Source organism: Leptidea sinapis, chromosome 4, assembly GCF_905404315.1.
Source record: "Leptidea sinapis chromosome 4, ilLepSina1.1, whole genome shotgun sequence".
Taxonomy (NCBI): domain Eukaryota; kingdom Metazoa; phylum Arthropoda; class Insecta; order Lepidoptera; family Pieridae; genus Leptidea; species Leptidea sinapis.
Genome location: NC_066268.1, coordinates 3,727,959 through 3,747,384, shown reverse-complemented (window position 1 = coordinate 3,747,384; position 19,426 = coordinate 3,727,959). Strand labels below are relative to the sequence as shown.

Sequence of the window (19,426 nt, the reverse complement as noted above, 5' to 3'; positions counted from 1 at the left end):
GCAAAAATTTCTTTTAAAACTGGAAAAAAATAGAGCGGATATCGAATTATTGCTTTTTAATTGAATCATGCATATTGCTTCTTAAATAAATCCAACGAAATCAAGCTCAAATATACTGAATTACGTTTTGAAAAATCTTAAGTGAGATTACCGGGGTTAATCTCTCAACAAATCACCAAGGGGTGAGGGAGAGTCAATAAGCCGTGATATTGGGGCCCATAATATTTATAAATAATAATTTTTCAGATATAAACGAATGCCAGTCACCGAGGCCGCCATGTCCGAAGTACCTTTGTGAAAATACAATAGGAGGGTACAAATGCGCGGGAAAGCCGGGAAAACCATTCACCGAAGAGTCTCCCAAAGTGACCACACCACCATCTGCCATTCCAGTTGTCAAAAACGACATTTGTCCTCCAGGTTTCGTTGCAGGACCTGATGATGATTGCCTTGGTAAGCGCATAAATTTTATCCCCATCAACATAACTCATTCATCAACGCTTGTCAATCATGAAGATTGACAAACGATTTTATAGTAGAGCTAAGCAGTTATTATACCTTCTAAAGTCGTTGTTATATAGATGACGTTATAATTAATAACATTAGCTACGCAGAAGATATGAATTCCCAGAAATCGCATCTTTTATGAAGATGAGATACGATTGTGAGGTATGGACTTTAGTGGACGTATCGTAGAGTGCTCTGCATAAGTTGGACGGCTAAAGTATCTAATTCAGGGGTCCTTGTCCGAATACAGAAAAAATATATTGTTAAAATAAGTAAAAAACGAATGAATTTATTATTTTTTATTTATTCATAATAGCATTTAAGTATTTAAAGTTAACATTTAGAGAGAGATAAGTTGATAGATAGACTGCATATTATACAATGTTATAGAAATATAATATAGAGGAATAGAAATTATTATAAGACTAGCTGACCCGGCAGACTTCATACTGCTTCAATCGGTAAATAAAAGACCTAAACTTTTGTATAAATTAAAATAAACTTAAAACAAACAAAAGGAATCCTTTTTTTATTAAAACAAATAAAAAAAATGCTCGGTATGAATGAAATTTTATTATTATTTTCGATTCATTACACTTGATGATGCTTACTTACAAAACAAAGTTTTCCTGAAATACTGGCTATTTATAAGGTTTCATTTTGATATTTATAGACACACACAGTTATGATACAGTCTGTTAATCAATTTAAAGCTTTCTGATAAACTATATTTTTTGTTTTGTTTTGTGGTGCGGTTAGGTTCAGAAATTTAATTTTTGACTAAACTTAAGATTTATCAATCTGCTTATAGTTTGTTGTCAAATGTCAAATAATATTGTTTGCGTTCAGAAATTTAATTTGTGGCAAAACTTAAGAAATATCAATAACTTACGACATTACTTAGTAACTAACTAAGTATATAAAATAATCTGATGGATAGTTAACAACTGTAGTTAATCTACCTCCTAGGTATAGTTACCTAAAATTAAGTTTATTTTTTACCTCCTGAAAGTTAGAAAGATATAAAAATTCTAATTAGTTATTCATTTTAAACTATTTATTATATTATATTTTAATTTGATTTCTGAACGACGGGGGATCCATCAAAGGAAAATCAAAATCGTTGCTTTTATTTCATTCCCAGCATTTTCAAATTTATTCACCTTTTAATCCTTCTCTGGACTTCTACAATTAATTAAAGACCAAAATTAGAGAAATCGGTCCAGCCGTTCTCGAGTTTTAGCGAGACTAACGAACAGCAATTATTTTTTATATGTAGGTATAGATGTACCTATGGTGTACGGGTATATGATGGGTATATGCGTGTGAATCAAAATTATTTTGTTTATTATTCAAATAACGTACCACGTTTAAGGTATTAATTCACTTACCTTTAAAAATTATTAAAAAGGGCAACAGATATCAAACATAACATTGTAGATTACTGTCACATGCCCGCCATCATGAACCTATCATTTGATCTTGCCTCATCATAGTGACGTACGCTCGTTTGTCCTCCTATTCCATAAAAAAAAAAAGTGATATTCGATTCCTTGTTCTTGCTGTGTTCAATATGTGCTTGTGTGTGATGATGGTGTGTTGTTTATTTATTAATAATATTCCAGTGCTGCTTGTTTTCACACTACTCATCGATCAGTCGACGTCAGGTCCAGTGATAATGTTCCCGGCTAGTATATAATATAATGTATATTATCCAGATATCAACGAGTGCGAGGAAAGACTTGATGACTGTCAGCGTCTCTCACAATACTGTATCAACACACATGGCAGCTATTTCTGTCAGGATCATGTTTCCAAACGCTGCTCTCCTGGTTTCAAAGTAAACTCTGACACAGGAATATGTGAAGGTATTACTCCAAAAGTATTATAAATTCGCATGAATTGAAATATAGTTATTTTACAAAATTTCGTGTTGATGGAGCTCGAATTTGAATAAAAATTAAAAAAAATAAACAAAGAAATCTGTTTGTCTTTTGAGACATGGATTATATTCAATTTATTTTTATATACATGCACACCTAAGTGTCTCTTTTAATGAAACTGAAATATTTTATGAAACCAAATGGATAGTCTAAAGAATTTCACGGGTAGGTAGAAATTTCTTTATATAATAACGGAACTAAATTATCTTTAACACTAATAATTTAGGTTATTATTAAGGTAGGCATTGCTTATTTCCCTATATGGATTTCGCGACCCTGCTAAAAATAATAATAATACAAGTAATTATTTACTTTGTCGTCAAGTGTGATCAACACTGATCTATGTATCTAAAGCATATGGTCTATTTCAGATATAGATGAATGTGAAGAAAGCACAGAGGTTTGTAAGCGGAATGAAGTTTGTGTAAATCTTCCCGGCGCTTACAATTGTAAATCCAAAATAAGCACCTTACCCAAGTATGTTATAAATACCTAACTATATATTGTTTATATCACACATCGACCATCAATATTGTAATACATCCTTTTTCTACTCCTCTACCTTAATTTGTCACTTACACAGCCACGATCACTAATATAAGTAAATACTTTATTGAGTCTCTGAAAAAGTCATTTTGGTCCAAAAAACATTGTCTATTTATTTATTTATTCAAGGTTAACCAACACAGAATACACATGTCAATTCATAAGATTGTAACATAAAGTCCAAAAATCGTGTTCCACGTGTGTGTATTACAAGTAAACACATCATGCACATAAACATACAAACAATTTAGTTGTTAATTATATAAAAGTAAATTGAAGTCCTATAACGCTGACATGTCAAAACAATATAAAAAGATAAATTAATTCAACAAATCTTTACAAGCTACAATACAGTCACTTCAATATAATCACTAAAATACAATATCTTACAATATATTATATAAATGTGTTTTTATTATAAATTAGGTCATTACATTTTTCTAGCCTGCTACTATAGATGTCTAGATGTCTCGCTGTTAGGCGAAAGCTAATAATTTTTTGATTTTTTTTTTTGGATACTCTCAACGCGTTGTATATATTTGTTATAATAAGGTTTCCAAACAACAGAACAATACTCAAGGCAACTTCTCGTACTTTAAGTGTTGCCCAAAAAAAAAAACACACATTTTTTTGCCATTCGTTTTGATGCCACGGAAAACTAAATCTAGATTAGGTATGGTAGGTTCATAGAAATTTTAGGTAATAAATTATAAATACTCTAACTACATTAAAGCGGTAATGTTTTTAATTAGCACTCATAGATGTTATATAGTTATAATAACTACATATATATCAAGTTTTATATAATATAATTGAGGAGTGTTTCGGGTATTATGTGTCGATGTCAGCCAAAGAATGTCCCATGATCGGTTTTGAAGTTTTGGAGATCAACAGGAACCAACCGATTGACAGACAGTAAAAATATGTAGGTATTAAACACGTGGAGTATGTAATTAGTAAAATATAAGCATTTTTTGAACATTACTGAAAAACATAACTTCCTTAAATGGATAAGTTTTATTATATTTATTTCTTATTTCGAAATGCTATCCATGGAACTTTTACTCAATTCATATTATGATCAATGTTTGCAGATTAGTCAATAAGAAAAAATGTCAAGAAGGAACTAGGATTCGGCCCGGAGGAACTGTTTGTGAAGGTAATTATAACCCATGTCTATCAGTAAAATTAATTTCATCTATTTTAAAAATGTAATGTGCTATATTATATATACAATATGTATATGATCTATCAAGAACTGTGCTTACTATCTGAATCTTTGTGGCTATGTCGTAAGGCAGGTCGTTCCATTATCTAAGATATTGTGTTGGGAATGGGAAGCGATGGTTTATGAAAGAGGGAAAGAAAGAAAATATATTTATTTGGTAAAAAATAATATATCCAAACACAAAAATAATAGTCATACACATAAACTTTGAAAACAAAAGGTCGTCTGCTCAGCTTTATGTTATGAAACTAGGAACAACGCAGACGCCTATGGATACGTTGCTACGAAAGTCGACATTAAAAATCAAAAGTTACAAACAAACATTATATTATGAACATTTATCAAGCATCATGGCTGTGAACGGCCGCTGCTTTCGGTGTCTGCTCCATCAACATCGCGGTCTCCCATTTTATTTTTGATTCTTAACATTATCGCAGCCTTACAGCCAAAAATGTCTGAAACAAAACTTTACCTACACGTCTATAAGCCAGAGTTTTTGTTTAAATCTGTTTTGACCGCGCTTTGAATACAACGCCACGCAAAAGTGTTCAGTTTAAGCCTGTCCAAATAACAGCATATCCAAACATTAAAAGGATTTTGAAAATTAAAATATTACAAAATTAATTTGTGTTAATTTATTTGAATGTTTTAATGTTATCTGTATGATCGGACATTTTTATTGACTTTTTAATAGGTTGTGCGATTGTGAGTGTAGCTGTTTTGAATTCAAAACTGGCACGCTGACTTCTTTTATTTATATATACTGAATGTACACGTAACGCTCATTCAGGTTAGGGGAAACTCACTTGGTGAGCGTTACATGTCGTGTCAGTGTCAAAAAGATGATCAATCTGATCAAAATTTTCTAGAGTTAATCTTAAGTAATTAGAATGTATATAGTTTTTGTTATTGCTGCGAAAAATATTGTATTTCGTATTACCCTGGCCTGGGTGAAGTTTTACCTAACTTTTGTCGTCACATCATTTATTTATTTAATTGCCCCGCGACTTCCATCTCTATAATTAGTTAGATACGTGAGATACGGACCTTTTTTATCTGTTTTTTTTTCGATCTAATAAAGCTAAAAATTTAAAAATATTTTTGTATTACTTATATTTAGGTACATATCATTAAAAAAAAACCAGCGTACACGGATAAAGCAGTTCCTAAGCACTTTTTCTTCCGACTTCCTTACCTACTTGAAACCAATATTTGAGGTGTGCATATCTAGCAGGCTATAGCTGTTTTATAATCATACTATTATTCATGGGTTCTATATGATTATATATTTATATATTATTCTATATCAAAAAATATTCAAATACGTCTGGTTGATTGATAGGTAAGTCCCGTAATGTAAAATCATATCTCGGTATTTCGCTGACCTCATTCTTATTCTACAAATTCATTGTACTCGTCAAGTATTCGACACTTCTATTCTGTATACTAGACAACACAAAAGTGTTTTTCTGTGTCGCATCATACGGTCGTGGCCTATGTCTGCCTCGCCTGCCCTGCCCTGTTACATCTGTAGTGTGCTGTGCTGCGTCACCTGTGTCGCATCATATGCTCATGGCCTGTGTCTGCCTCGCCTGCCCTGCCCTGTTACATCTGTACTGTGCTGTGCTGCGTCACCTGTGTCTCAGCATACGCTTAGCCTTATATGTGTGTTGTGATACAGATATAGACGAATGCCGCGAGGGCACCCATCTGTGCGACCAGTTCCAGAACTGTATCAACACGTTCGGGGCTCACGAGTGTCGCTGCAAGAACGGCTTCGAGTTGGATTCCTCAACAGGTTCCTGCGTAGGTTTGTAACTCCGACCCGTCGGTATAATACAGTTAAAAAAAATATGTTTATTATTATTTTATGAATATGTCAAAGACAACATAAAACCGAATGAAAGTATTCATTAAATTTATCTACCTATTGCAAGTCGTAGTTGCACAATCTGCAGATGGCCTACCATCATAAATCATTTAATCGGGATTTTCTTCAGAAATTAATGTTACAAACTTTATAACACTTTTTTAGGTTCTTTGAACGTTTTATGAACAAGTATAATAATAGGGGTTAAAGTATGAAATTGCCGTTTTATTGTAATAGGTACTTCGAATTGACATAGAACCTTCATGGTTTGAGATTTTTGAGTTAATTTTTTTTCGTATGGTGCCCATGTAGTTATTCTTTTATGAATGTGAACATTCGATTATCGACTTTCAGTTGTTTTTTTTATTGAGCTTAGAAAAAAAGATGGATACTTCGACAATTCGTGTGACTTTTAAAAACGAGTTCTGACGTGGATCTAACGCGGCAGAAACAACTCGCAATATCAATGTTGCGTTTGGAGAGGGGACTGCTAATGAATGCATCGTGCGATTTTGTTTTAAAAGCTTTCGTGATGGAAACTTTGATTTGAAGAAGTAACTACGTGGAGGAAAACCCAGACAGGTGAATAATAATGAATTAAAAGAGATGGTGGAAGTCGATCCCAGCCAAACTACCCAGGAATTTGCGGCATCGTTTAACCTTTCCTTATTAACAATATTGACTCATTTGCGTCAAATAAATAAAGTAAAAAAAATATGAAAAATGGGTGCCTCATGATTTGACTGACCTGCAGAAAGAAATGCGTGTAGAAACTTGTTGAATCGATACAGAAATGAAGGAATACGAGTATTGATAGCAAAACTAGCGTGAAACAGCCCCGACGTATGAATCGATCTTCACCATTATTGCTCCATGATAACGGGACACCGCATGCAGTACAAAAAGCCGTTTTAACTCTACAGGAACTGCAATCAAAAACCATTTGTCACTCTCCGTATTCGCCAGACCTTATTCAAACGGACTACCATTTTTTTCGTAATTTCGACATTTTTCTAAGTGATTAAAAGTTTTCTTCTCAGGAGGCAGTACAAAATGCTTTCACACAGTTTATCGAATCTAGATCACCACAGTTCTATCGCAAAGGCATAACTATCCTATTAAATGGCAGCAATGTACGGATAATAATGGTAATTATTTTGATTAAATGAATAAGTTAAATTAAAAAAAAAAAACTAATTTCAATTTTTCAGTACAAATCGGCAATATAATAACCCCTAATCTTATACATAAAATTCTCGTGTCCCGGTGATATAAATATAATATAATATAATTATTAATAATTATAATAATATATATATAATATAATATAATTTTAATCTTTATAATATAATCAATTATTGTAGTACGATAAAATTTGTACGATATATTTAGTAGGTTTGAGGATCGGTCGGATTCGGGATTTTCTTTATTAGTTTATATGGCAATACGTTTGCTGGGTCAGCTAGTATATAATATATCAATTTCTTTTTTTCTCATGTTATTTTGTGAAAAAACGTTTCACTTAGTATAGGTAACCACACAATTGTTTTTTTTAATTATTGCATTTTTTATTATTTTATATGGCAATACAATATATCGCCGGCTCATCTCTGTAGTCTTGAAATGTTATTTCAAATCATCACCAAGTAATAAGAATTATGCATGTATTGCAGAGGCAACATTGTTGATTTTTTAAATAAATGGTGGCGAGAAACACACGTGATCTCTGCAATAGCAGAGATCAAAAGATTGCCGTTGTTGGCCTTTGGTGTGGAAGAATGTTTTGGGCTCGAAGGTCCCTAAGTCGTCCGGGAAATCTGATAAATACTAAAATTCGGGTAAGACCTAAGAACGACACGCGAGCCTTGAGGAATATCAAAGATAGTGAAATAAGGCTGCAAATTGTAACCATTCACTGGCATAATCTGAAGTCTTTCTTCTAGGTAAGACTGAAACCAGTTACTGAGTTATATAGTAGCTGATGTAGTGTTTTGATGAGCATACTGTGATCCATTTTGTCAAACGCGCTAACAATGTCTGTGTATATTGCATCTACTTCTTCGCCCCGATTAACTATCCGATTTTGTTGCCTACCCTTATAGAATTGAGTTATATTTTATTAACTGTATGTAATTTAATGAAATAATATTATGTAAAAACGGAAATTGTTCACTTTCAGACATTGACGAATGCGCTTTAAAGCTAGACAACTGCGAAGAAGCGCTGCACTGTCTTAATGTGCTGGGGTCATTCACCTGTACCCGCCGCCCTGGCACCTCCAGTACTACACCACCACCAGACTACGAGTATGAGTACTATGATTCTGAGTGAGTTTAATTCATATTTACTATCTTATAGAGTATCTGAAAATGGCATTATAGTTTCTCAAAATAAAATTTAATATATCATTTAAGTCATGACAGTTGGAAGATGTCATCGTTACTGTATATAAGAAAGACGACAATAAACTTGATCATGGAATAAAAAGAAAGGCAAGGCGTGACTGGCATTAGTTGAGTCTTCATTGGGATAGTTTATGAGTCATTAGTGCCCCTTTAAAACTTCTTCGTAGGCATTCGTTGCGTACTCTTAATTTCAATAACCACAAGAAGTGACGGAACCGCGTTGAATATGTCGCATCACAGGTCACTAATAGACTATTAGCTTAGGAACGGCGGCTATTTCGGTATATCTTACTGCGGTAACTCTTAACAATCTGCAACTGAATCAATCGAAACGTAATATTTCATCAGTAAGTATATATTTTTGAGTAAGCTGCAGATTTTTTAAATATTTCATCTAATACGTTTCCTTAATTTTTCAATTTATTGATTTGCCGTCATTTTGCACACCATTGCTACACAGTCCCTCAATATCCGGAGCGTTGCAAGCGTACGTATTACTTAACTTGTGCAAATGTGCAAAAAAATCCATCAACCTGTTTCCTGCTTTTGGTACTTCGCAAATCAGATGATGTCTTTTTTATTTTTTTATTTGTGAACATCACAGTTATGCATGTTTTTCGTTATTCGGAAATAAACATACAGATGCCGCTACTAACGTTAAATTATTGAACTTGTTTCCAGAGAAGACAGTACACCAAACATACCAAAGACAACAGGTACATCATCGACATCAACTACCACAACCACTACCACCCTGCCTAATGATGACCATTATGAAATTGAGTAAGTTTTATCGTTATTTAAAAAAACCGTGGTGTTTTAGGTATCTTTTTTTAATTTTTTTAATGGACACAAGTTTTAAAAATCACAAAATTATTGAACCCTATATGATCTCGTTTCTTTTATTCTTATTGCATAAGATGTATAATGTTAAAAAGTTTAGATTATTAATATTTACACATGACAAATGTAGTTTAACGGGTCATTTATTAAACAGTGAAAAACTATAGGATAAGTTTCACGGGCCTTTCTTTTGTATAGATCATATATATTAAAAATATTACAGGCTTAAAAGCAATAGGATCATTTCGTTATCTATGCATATTGTAGATTATGGTAGATCTTTTACAGCACTGTATTAGTATTTTTTGCCAATAAAGATTATTACTAATGTTTTTATTATTTGATCAGCGTAAGATTGTAAATACTTACAAAATAATTTTCGACTGAAACTGTTTTGCGTACCATACAAAATATTGTAGTAATTAGCTATATTCTTTACTAATTTAGTACTACCGACATGACGAGTCAATAACAAATCATCAGAAATCACAAATCTTGGAGCACTGGTCAATTATACTGGATCAGATCACACAGCGTATTGCAATTTTCTGACCTGCGATGGAAACTAAGGAAAAGAGATGTGGTGTGAAGAGCAGAAGAATTCTTCGGATATACTTGCGACAATGTACAATCTCGTATCCTCACGATATCCGATCACAATTCGCGACGTGGAGAGATGTCCATCGAACATCGAACCAGTGGGAGATTCCTTTGTACAGGATGCCGGCTAGATTATGGGTACCCCAATGTGTTAGTATTATTGTGTTTTGGTCTGAAGGGCGCTGTAGCTAGTGAAATTACAGGGCAAATGAGACTTAACATCTTATTCCACCTATGACAGGCTACTCGAAAAGGTTCAAAAACCTTTTCTCAGGTTTGTGTTCAAAGACAACTTTGGATACTACCCATTCATGTATCCTACAGTATTCCTCCTGGGCTGCCTTAGTTACAACTCGCTTAAGACCAGGAGAGCGAATGATCAATTAGTCATGGTATGCAAAATAATCCGAGGTCTGATTGATGCTCCACATCTAAATGATCAGCTGGCCAGGCTCTATACCCCAGACAACTATTGCCGATCCCGGAAGTACAGTCTCCTTGCTGTCCCTTTCTGTCGGACGGTTGCACGGGGCAGCTCCCCAATTCCGCGCACCCTGACTGACCTCAATGCGCTACTGGAAGCCGTTCCTGACTGACTTTCCTGCGGATGGATGGAAGGAAGTCTTGAATGTTTGTCTGAGGTTCAAGGAATTATTATTAAGGATATTATTATTAAGAATTTTTTTACTTAACTAATCCATTATGTTATTTTTTAAAACGACGATTGACAACGGTTGAGCCTACTTTGATTCGTGTATGATTTGTGCATTGTATCAACATCTCTGTATTTATAACATTTATATTTTTCTTATTAGTTTTGACATTGTTTAAATTTTATTGTTAATTGGATTTTATTTTATTTTATTATTAATTTTATTTGTATAATAATATTTTTTAATTATTTTATAATAAGTGTAATTGGCTGTTCTTGTTAAGAATAAATAAATAAATTAATAAATATGTCTCAAGGTGACGAGCGCAATAAGAGCAGGGTATATCAATTACCATCAGCTGAACGTCCTGCTCGTCTCGTCCCTCATTGTCATAGAAAAAATCACTTTGTGGTACCTACAGGGTAGTTTGGAAGGTACGCGAACACAAGGCAAATTGCATATCAGACGAACAGACCAACTACTGTTTACCACATTGTACAGACCACTGCACAAATGTTTTTCAATGTTTTAAATAATCATTTTTAGGATAGAAATGTAATTTCCGCAGTTCCTAATAGCTGTTATTATGTGGTCCTCTTAAAAGTCTGGTTTTTCATATGTTTTATTCATAAGAATACTACAGATTCTAATGAATACTACTACTTAATACATAACGAGAACTGAAACGTGATTAAATTACTTAATCGTAATGCGATCTATCTAGGAGCTAACCACTCTTAACATATACCGTCTAGATTTGATTTTTGAAGTTAAGATTTTGTTTGGGAGACTTGCATAAAATAAATTATTTTGGAAAACCATAATAAAACAACATGTTCACGTGAGTAATAGTTAAATGAATATTAGCTTGAAATGAAATTATCATATAAGACGCTTACGTAATTCTTTACTTCACGGTATATATATTCGCATATATATTCCGTTGCGTTTTTCGCCGACTTCATAAGAGGAAGTTTACATTTCGTCTCTTTTTTTCTGTATTGTTGTTACCTCATATCATATCTCCGCCGTGTGCGGACCGTTACATATATGAAACACATACGCTCGCATTGCCGATAGAAAACAGCAAAATGGAATGTAAAATAGTAGTAGTAGTTCCCATACCAACTAGCAGCTATCAAACATTTCATACGATCAAACACTAACACGTCGCCGCGCGGTGCACTTAAATCTAAGACATCGGTGCGCCTTTGGTTGTTGTTGGCTGTGTTATATTTCATAAGAGATTGATCTTTATACACAATTATTATGATGTGAATAAAGGTTTTGAAATTAAAATCAAGAATGAACAGAAAAATAATATTCTAAATTTGTGAATATTTAATGAAATGGTAAGTTTCGGTTACAAAATAAAGTTAATTCATATATAAATAAAATCCGGTCGCATAGACCTGTCATTCAACTACAAGCTATAATCTTAGTTACCATCCTTACTGTACCTGTAAAGTTCGTCTAAAATACCCACGCGTTTTGTGCCTCAGATAGATCATCTCCATCTTAATGACGGTATCGTGGTGTCAGGTCAAGACATAAATCAAAAATCAAGTCAATATTATGGATAATTGTCCAACTCTTGGAATCTCCAGGATATTGCATTTTTAGAGAGTGACGCACACTAATAAAGTAAAGGGGAAAAGATGAAAAAGAAAACACTTTTACAAAGACTATTAAAAACGTTAACCAACAATATCTGGAGTGAACCCATTAATCAGGAAGAGGGAGTGCTAGGCAGGTAGGAAAAATTGCAGAAGGAGCGCAAAATTTGAGGAGCGGTTCAATATTACCTAGAATAGAGAGCTTTTGTTGGGACCCTACGTCACCATAGGGATTAAAAAATTAGGTATATCGAGAAAAAAATGGCTGTACAAGCGCACAAAATTTAAATACTTATAACAACGTCCTTGGCTCAAGGCACCACAATTTATGAAGAACAGAACGAGGACGGGAAAGAAAGAGAAGAAAAATAATAAGTTAAAGATTCATTAAAAATAAGCCAAGTGGGCTGGAATTGAAGATGAAATTTTAGGGAACCAGACTTAGGACCGGATTTAGAATCCCGGGAGGGAAGAAAATGGTGTTCAGTTACTGAAGCCCGAAGAACCCGATGTAAGTAAAGAAGATAAAACAGCCTTAAAAATGACCTAAAAACTAACTTATGATTGTTTGCATAATCCATTAATTTACTTCATAAAGCATTAATTTCCATTTTCATTAATATTTAAATGCAACCGAATTTTCTTTTCTTCCAAATTAATATTCTTTCAAATCATCATTTCATCAGCAACTTCACCTTCCTTGTATAATAAAATATGCGAGGACACAAAATAATTATCAATTTCTGCCTAGCGTTAGCAATACCTAAACTATTTACTAATAATGATACCGATATGTAGCAATATTTCTCAATACTGCTTATTTATACATTTCCTTAATATTTTGAGTAAATTATAATTTATTCTGCTTACTGCTTGCTGTTGTACCTATGCTAAAGTCACAGATTTCTAGTAAGCAGATAGACAATACAAAATTAATTTTAAAGTCTTAGACAAAGAGCTTTTATAAAATTGTTGATGTGAGTAGGGTAAGCTAAAGGGAATATGTCAAATGGAGCTGACATTTTCTCTGAGACATAGACATGACCATAATGATGTTGATAAATCATCAATATTAATAACATTAACAGCAGGCCTGTCTCACTCCCCGTGTAGTAGGAATTGAAATCGTTAGTACGTGCGGGGGCCACTACAGAGTAGGCCAGCCAGTGCAAGCTTTGTTGTCACCTCTTCAACGATCCGACCGATATGTTAAAAATGGAGAAACATAAATGAAGCAAAGCATAATAAAGTTCATTGCGATCCTAATTTAATTTTTTTAAGCTCCGTAAGGACGCCGAAACAATTTAAAGTAATTATTACAGTACTGAAATTACCATTCATGATAGCTACCTATTTATTTCCAATATACTAAGTAGGTTTGACTATGTCGTGGTTGGAAGACCAACGCATACATTACTATCTGCAACGAATGTAGGTTTGACAACAAAATAATATTGATTTAGAATTACCATTACATACATATTTATACTATAGAAAAAACTAAGACATTTTTATAAGATGACCTTATACTAGGTAGGTACAGTTTTAGGTGAAGAAGATAGCCCTAGCGATGCCAGAAGAGGTAAGAGTCCCGCGATAGAGAGAGAGGCAACTTATCGGTAAAAAATGTATTAATACTGTACGATCTGAATTACACCTTATTTAATGCGAGCAAGAATCCCTATTTCTTTAATTGATTTTCCGGAGTGAGACTTTCGTACTTGTATTATATATTCTTTGTTTAAAGCTTTTTTACGCAGATACAACATGGCATAATTATTTTTGAATGTTATTCAATACCGAATATTTCCATTTAACTGGCACGCTTAATAGTAAATATTATATTTCACAGAGAAGATAACATACCGAATATAAAACCGGAGACCACATCGACTACCCCGCGGTCTACCACTTCAACGACTACTTCGCGGCCAAATCGGACGACCCCAGCTAGAAGATATCCACCCTATTCTCCAACAACTCCCAGAGTACAACCTTCGAGACCAGCCGATACTCACAGAGACCGACATCCGTATAACCCGACCAGATATAGTCCAATTACCACGAGTACAACGCCTCCTTCAAATGATGATGATTATTATGATACGGAGTAAGTTTAATTCTTTATTTTTTAGCCTAGATTTACTTGTCAATACTATAAAATATTTAAAAAATATTTTATAAGGTTAAATTTTTGCTAACATGCCATTATTCTCAAATATTGACATCTATATGCAATCCCTGTTATGGGAACATAATTAGGTAGGTTTCGATGACACATCAAAGTTAGTCAATTAGCTATTATTCTGAGCAATAAGTGGATAGAAGTATCAGTAGGAAACAATAATTGCAACTTTACATATTTTCGCACACAGAGAAGGCGAAAGAAATAAGGAGATACCATCGACAACACCTCGTCAAACACAACCACCTACAACATCTTCAACGACCACACCTCGGCCAAGACAGACTATCCCACCAAGGAGGTATCCGTTTTATCCTACCACAACGCCTAGAACAGTTCCTCATAGAACAGATGACAGAAACAGAGCTAGACCATATCCAAGTTATCCAACTACCTCCTCCACGGATAGACCCCACATTCGAGATTACAGACCAAATGTTAGACCGACTCCTGTCGATGTTGGAGTTCCGACAGACATAAACACAGTGGAAACAGACAAAGCACCAGACGGTAGCTATAGCGTTGATACTGGAGATATCCCTAAGGACAGATGGATAAATGTCATTGGTCGTGATCCAGAAGGGCCGAAATTTGATCCAAATGATCATGGCTGTTTACCGGGATATGAGAGGAATGAACGATTTGAATGTGTCGGTAAGTTTTAATGTACTACCACTTTAATAAGCTATCAAATGTCATTAATAATAATTTCTTCTACACTGGCACTAGTTGTATGATTTCCTTTTTTTATTAGTTATATAAAAGCTGATTTTATGTCTTAAGAAGATGTTGTCGAACTGTAAGCATATATTAATTAGTTTATTCTAAAAAAGTTTATCATTTTTAGATATCAATGAATGCGATGGCAGGCATATTTGTAGTTCGCTAGAAATATGTGAAAATCGGCCTGGTGGGTACGTATGTGAATGCATTGCTGGGTTCACAAGGGTCTCTGGCTGGTGCGCCCCCATCAAACCTACCACGGAGAGAACCACATCTAGAACCTCTACGACGCGAAGAACTACATCAACCTCAACCACTTCTACGACTACAGTTGCACCAAGTTCAAGCACATTACTTCCACGTGAGTTATATACTTGACAATTTTTTTTGGAATGAGAAGATATTCACCTGACCTGGAAAGTTAAACACTCGCAATTGTGCTCTACACTTGCAAACATTACATATAAAATCGCATTATCCCTGTGATTTCACTAGTTACGACGCCCTTCATGTCAGGATAAGGTACAGGCTGGGTAACACAGACAGCACCCTGTGCAAGGATATAGCTATAACACCGGCCATGCTTCATTGTGATTCACTTTACAGTATTACTATTTGTTGCCCGCGACTTCCTTTGCGTGATATTGTTTAGTTATAGTTAAATAGATGATAGAGTTACAAATGGTACAATTCATATTCAATCATAACCACCCCTTTACTATCCCAGAAAAGGCTTCCCGACCGAACAACTCGCCTTATAGTTCTTCGATGTTGGATAAGATTATCTTTTCCAGGTCATGACTGTCATTCTGTTTCTGGATTATTGTATGGTGTATCGGTAGCCATTCTTGGAACCCAATGCACGGTAATTTTTTCAACCCTGAACGATCGTTTAACACTCCATGCATACTACCAGTCGAAATCTTTGTTCTTTCCGCTGTAATTTCTTCAATCATTGCTGGGTAACGGGTTACCAGATATTTTTTGGCGGATATTCCTCCACGTTTAAATTCGATATTGGAAAGTGCAACTATAGAATATCCTGTAAATCTTAATTAAAAGATCTCTAAATTATACTGAAATTTTCAATCAATAAACGCACTTCCATTACCTATTTTCGACAACATGCTCTTACAAACTAAAGACAAAAGACGTCCATTTCTTAAAAACAAATGATATTCTAATCATTCATTTTTTTAAATCAAATCAATCGAGTACTGCTATCTTACCAGCCAGTTTCTATTTCGAGTTTGTTCTCGTCCCATTTCTCATAGCCGACAGATAGACGGAAGGAAGGACAGCGAAGGTTTTTTAAGGGTTCGTGTTGGTTACCTTTCGGTACGTAATCCTAGAAACAATGTGTAATTCTTATTTTGCTTGCAGTACCGCGACCTTCTTTAGAGTGGCCTTATACACCAGAAGGGAACTGGGAACCCTCCAGGAGTTGTGAAATGGGCTACACATTTAGCACATATCAGGGCAGATGTGTTGGTAAGAATTAAATATTTAGGTATTATTAATTTTATATATTTCCAGTTATAAATTATGAAGCTCAAATACTACTCTCATCTCTGGCGTCATATCTTACTCCGTCCTTCCTGACCCTGAAGAGGGTACCCGTATCATCAACGATCAGGTCATCTGCGATTGGCTTGATACGAGTTGCGTAGAGATACGGAATCTCTCTGCATCACCTAACGTATATATCAATGACGGGTTTTAATCACCAGCAGTCAATTTCGCATCACGTTAATGTCTGCCATTCCACAACCGCGAATACGGTATGGGTACCTTCAAATAAAGCGCCTACACTTTTCTAAAAGGTGGTTGAAAGAAGAGAATGTGGGCGGCGGTGATCACTTTACATCAAGTGATCCGTACGGTGATTTGTCTTCCTCTTCCATTAAATTAAGTTTTATTTTATAACTTATTTAAAATTTCAGATATTGACGAATGTGCAACAAACACAGCAAACTGCTCTTCTAGAGAAGACTGCGTTAACATAGATGGCGGCTACCAATGTATTTGTGGCAAACGGTGCCGTGGGGAAAATACTCCTTCTTACGGTAGATATAGGTTCCAGTAAATGTATTTATAATTTCTGTTTTCTGTAAATATGTTTGCCCCAGCGGTGCCTATATGGACACATTATTGTGTTTCGATTTGGAAGCCCCGTAGCTTAAATTAATGGGCAATTGGGAGTTTTATTAGAAACATGTTATGATTTGATAATTAATGCATCTAGATAGAACCTCTTACTATTACACAGCTAATGTTAACAGGCCAGGGTTTAATATTATTACTTTAACGTGCATGACAGCTACGTCTTAAACGCTTCATTCACTTTCTTTTGGTGTGTGTGCGTTTGCTGAAGTAGGGGTTAATCGTTCACCGATATTTTTTTCAGTGTGTTCATAGCTGTCACAGTCCATTTAGACGTATAAATTATCCAAGAACCTGTATTTCCTGATTAAATAAATAGGCCTAGGCTGGTGAGCAGATAAGCGGAGTCACCGTGAGAATTATTTTTGGGAGCCTGGTCTTAAGGATAAGATTTTCATGTTTATATCTTATGATAAGTAATGTAAAAGATATAAAAGGAAGTGTTGAACATTTACACCTGTCAGACCATAATATTGCACAAATTGTGCGTTATTCTGTGAAAAGAACACCAGAAATTCTGAGGCATTGGTATGTTATAAGATGATATGAAATTTTTGTCACATTTGTAAAGTTTAAGTTTATCTGATATTTCAACTGAAAAAAAAGGTTTCAATAGTTTTCATGAACTTTTTTGTCTTCTGTACAACCAATGCTTCCCTAAGATTCGTATTAGAGTATACAATAAATTGTCAGGACCTTAGTGGATAACTATAGGGCTGAAAAAATATTTAGCCTACTCTAAACTATTGAGGAAATGCATATGCAAGGCTCAACGTAATTGTGCAGGTAATCTTCTCAAATCAAGTAAAAATGTAGCTAGGACATCTTGGTCAAATATAAAAGAAGAAAGCACTTATGCACCTCCAGTAATTGATATTTCAGTCTTAAAAACCTAAAATTTTAAGACTTTTGACCCATCTATCATGGTAACCGAAATTAATAACTACTTTTGTAATTTATCAATCAAACCAAAATCTCCAGCTGATGCTGCTAAGGCTGTAGACTCAGTGCCTTATTATTTATTATTATTATTTGAAGAGGGTGGCTATTTCCTAGTCCTAAAGATTCCTAGTAACACCGCGTCCAAAATTGAACTATTGTGTTCGCCACTCATACTAAAGCTCGTCGTCAAGCCCTGCCGCCTTTACGAACCGCAGTAATTCCTTGACGCGAGTGTTGCAAACACTATCTGGTGGCACGAAGTAGTCGCCAAAGATTGTGTTACGCTTATGCATTAGTGGGCAGCAGTCGCAGAGTAGATGAATAGGCGTTTCATCATCCTCAAGGCAGAATCTGCAAGTTTTGTCGCTTTTGATGCCGACCACACTGAGGTGCTTGTTTAGGCGACAGTGCCCGGTTAGCATCCTAGTAAGTATGTATAGATTTTTCCTGTTCAAAGATAGGGCTTCATTCGCATAGCTGCTGTTGAATGCCCTTATCAGTGCTTTAGAGTGGTTTAAGCCTGAAGAGTTGTTCCAGCGTTTAAGTGCTTCATGTTTACATTGGTTACTCAGGGTGTGTCGGATGGCGCTCTTAGGCAGTCCACAAATGGGTTCCGGACCATCTCCCCAGCTCTTGCGAGCTCATCGACCATTTCATTGCCTATGATTCTGGCATGCCCTGGGACCCATCTGAGAATCACTCTGTTTTTCATGCCTAATGAATTCAGGCATTCAACGCAATTATTGACTAACTTAAACGTCGTCAAGTCAGCGTCTAAAGCCAACAATGCTGCCCGACTATCAGAGTGACTGTATATGTTATGATTGAAGTAGCCTTTTTGGATATTGGTTTCCACGCATTCCAAGATGGCGTACACCTCTGCTTGAAATATGGAGGTAAAGCTCCCCAGGTTTGTGCTGGACTTAAACCTGGGGCATTCTCCATAGACCCCACAGCCAACATTTCATTCATTTTCCATTTTGGACCCATCGGTGAACCACATAAGGCTCCCGTCCTTCCACGAGACTTTGTTGTTCATCCAGTCGTCCCTGGAAGGTAGTTCCACGATATAGTGTTTAACAGAGATTAATTGTGGAATCATCTGATCAGGTAACATGCCTAATATGTGGTCTCGCAGAACTGAGTCTTCTAGAGTCCTAAGCGTTTGCGACATCCAGTTACATGAACCCCCCTGGGCGATT

The 19,426-nt window shown here is 35.0% G+C and overlaps 1 protein-coding gene across 4 annotated transcripts in view; it reads left to right on the top strand.

Moving 5' to 3' along the window:
* LOC126979688 (latent-transforming growth factor beta-binding protein 1-like) overlaps positions 1 to 19,426 on the top strand; it is a 63,671-nt gene that overhangs the window by 30,871 nt on the left and 13,374 nt on the right. For 3 of the 4 annotated variants that reach the window (XM_050829137.1, XM_050829135.1, XM_050829134.1), the window contains exons 7-18: positions 247 to 453; positions 2,226 to 2,375; positions 2,822 to 2,927; positions 4,091 to 4,155; positions 5,906 to 6,034; positions 8,274 to 8,421; positions 9,181 to 9,282; positions 14,064 to 14,321; positions 14,587 to 15,050; positions 15,244 to 15,480; positions 16,503 to 16,610; positions 17,063 to 17,185. In XM_050829137.1, the coding sequence (XP_050685094.1) occupies positions 247 to 453; positions 2,226 to 2,375; positions 2,822 to 2,927; positions 4,091 to 4,155; positions 5,906 to 6,034; positions 8,274 to 8,421; positions 9,181 to 9,282; positions 14,064 to 14,321; positions 14,587 to 15,050; positions 15,244 to 15,480; positions 16,503 to 16,610; positions 17,063 to 17,185 (2,097 nt within the window). Of the gene's footprint in view, positions 1 to 246; positions 454 to 2,225; positions 2,376 to 2,821; positions 2,928 to 4,090; positions 4,156 to 5,905; positions 6,035 to 8,273; positions 8,422 to 9,180; positions 9,673 to 14,063; positions 14,322 to 14,586; positions 15,051 to 15,243; positions 15,481 to 16,502; positions 16,611 to 17,062; positions 17,186 to 19,426 lie in introns of those variants that run through there. The other variant, XM_050829138.1, reaches the window with a different exon arrangement.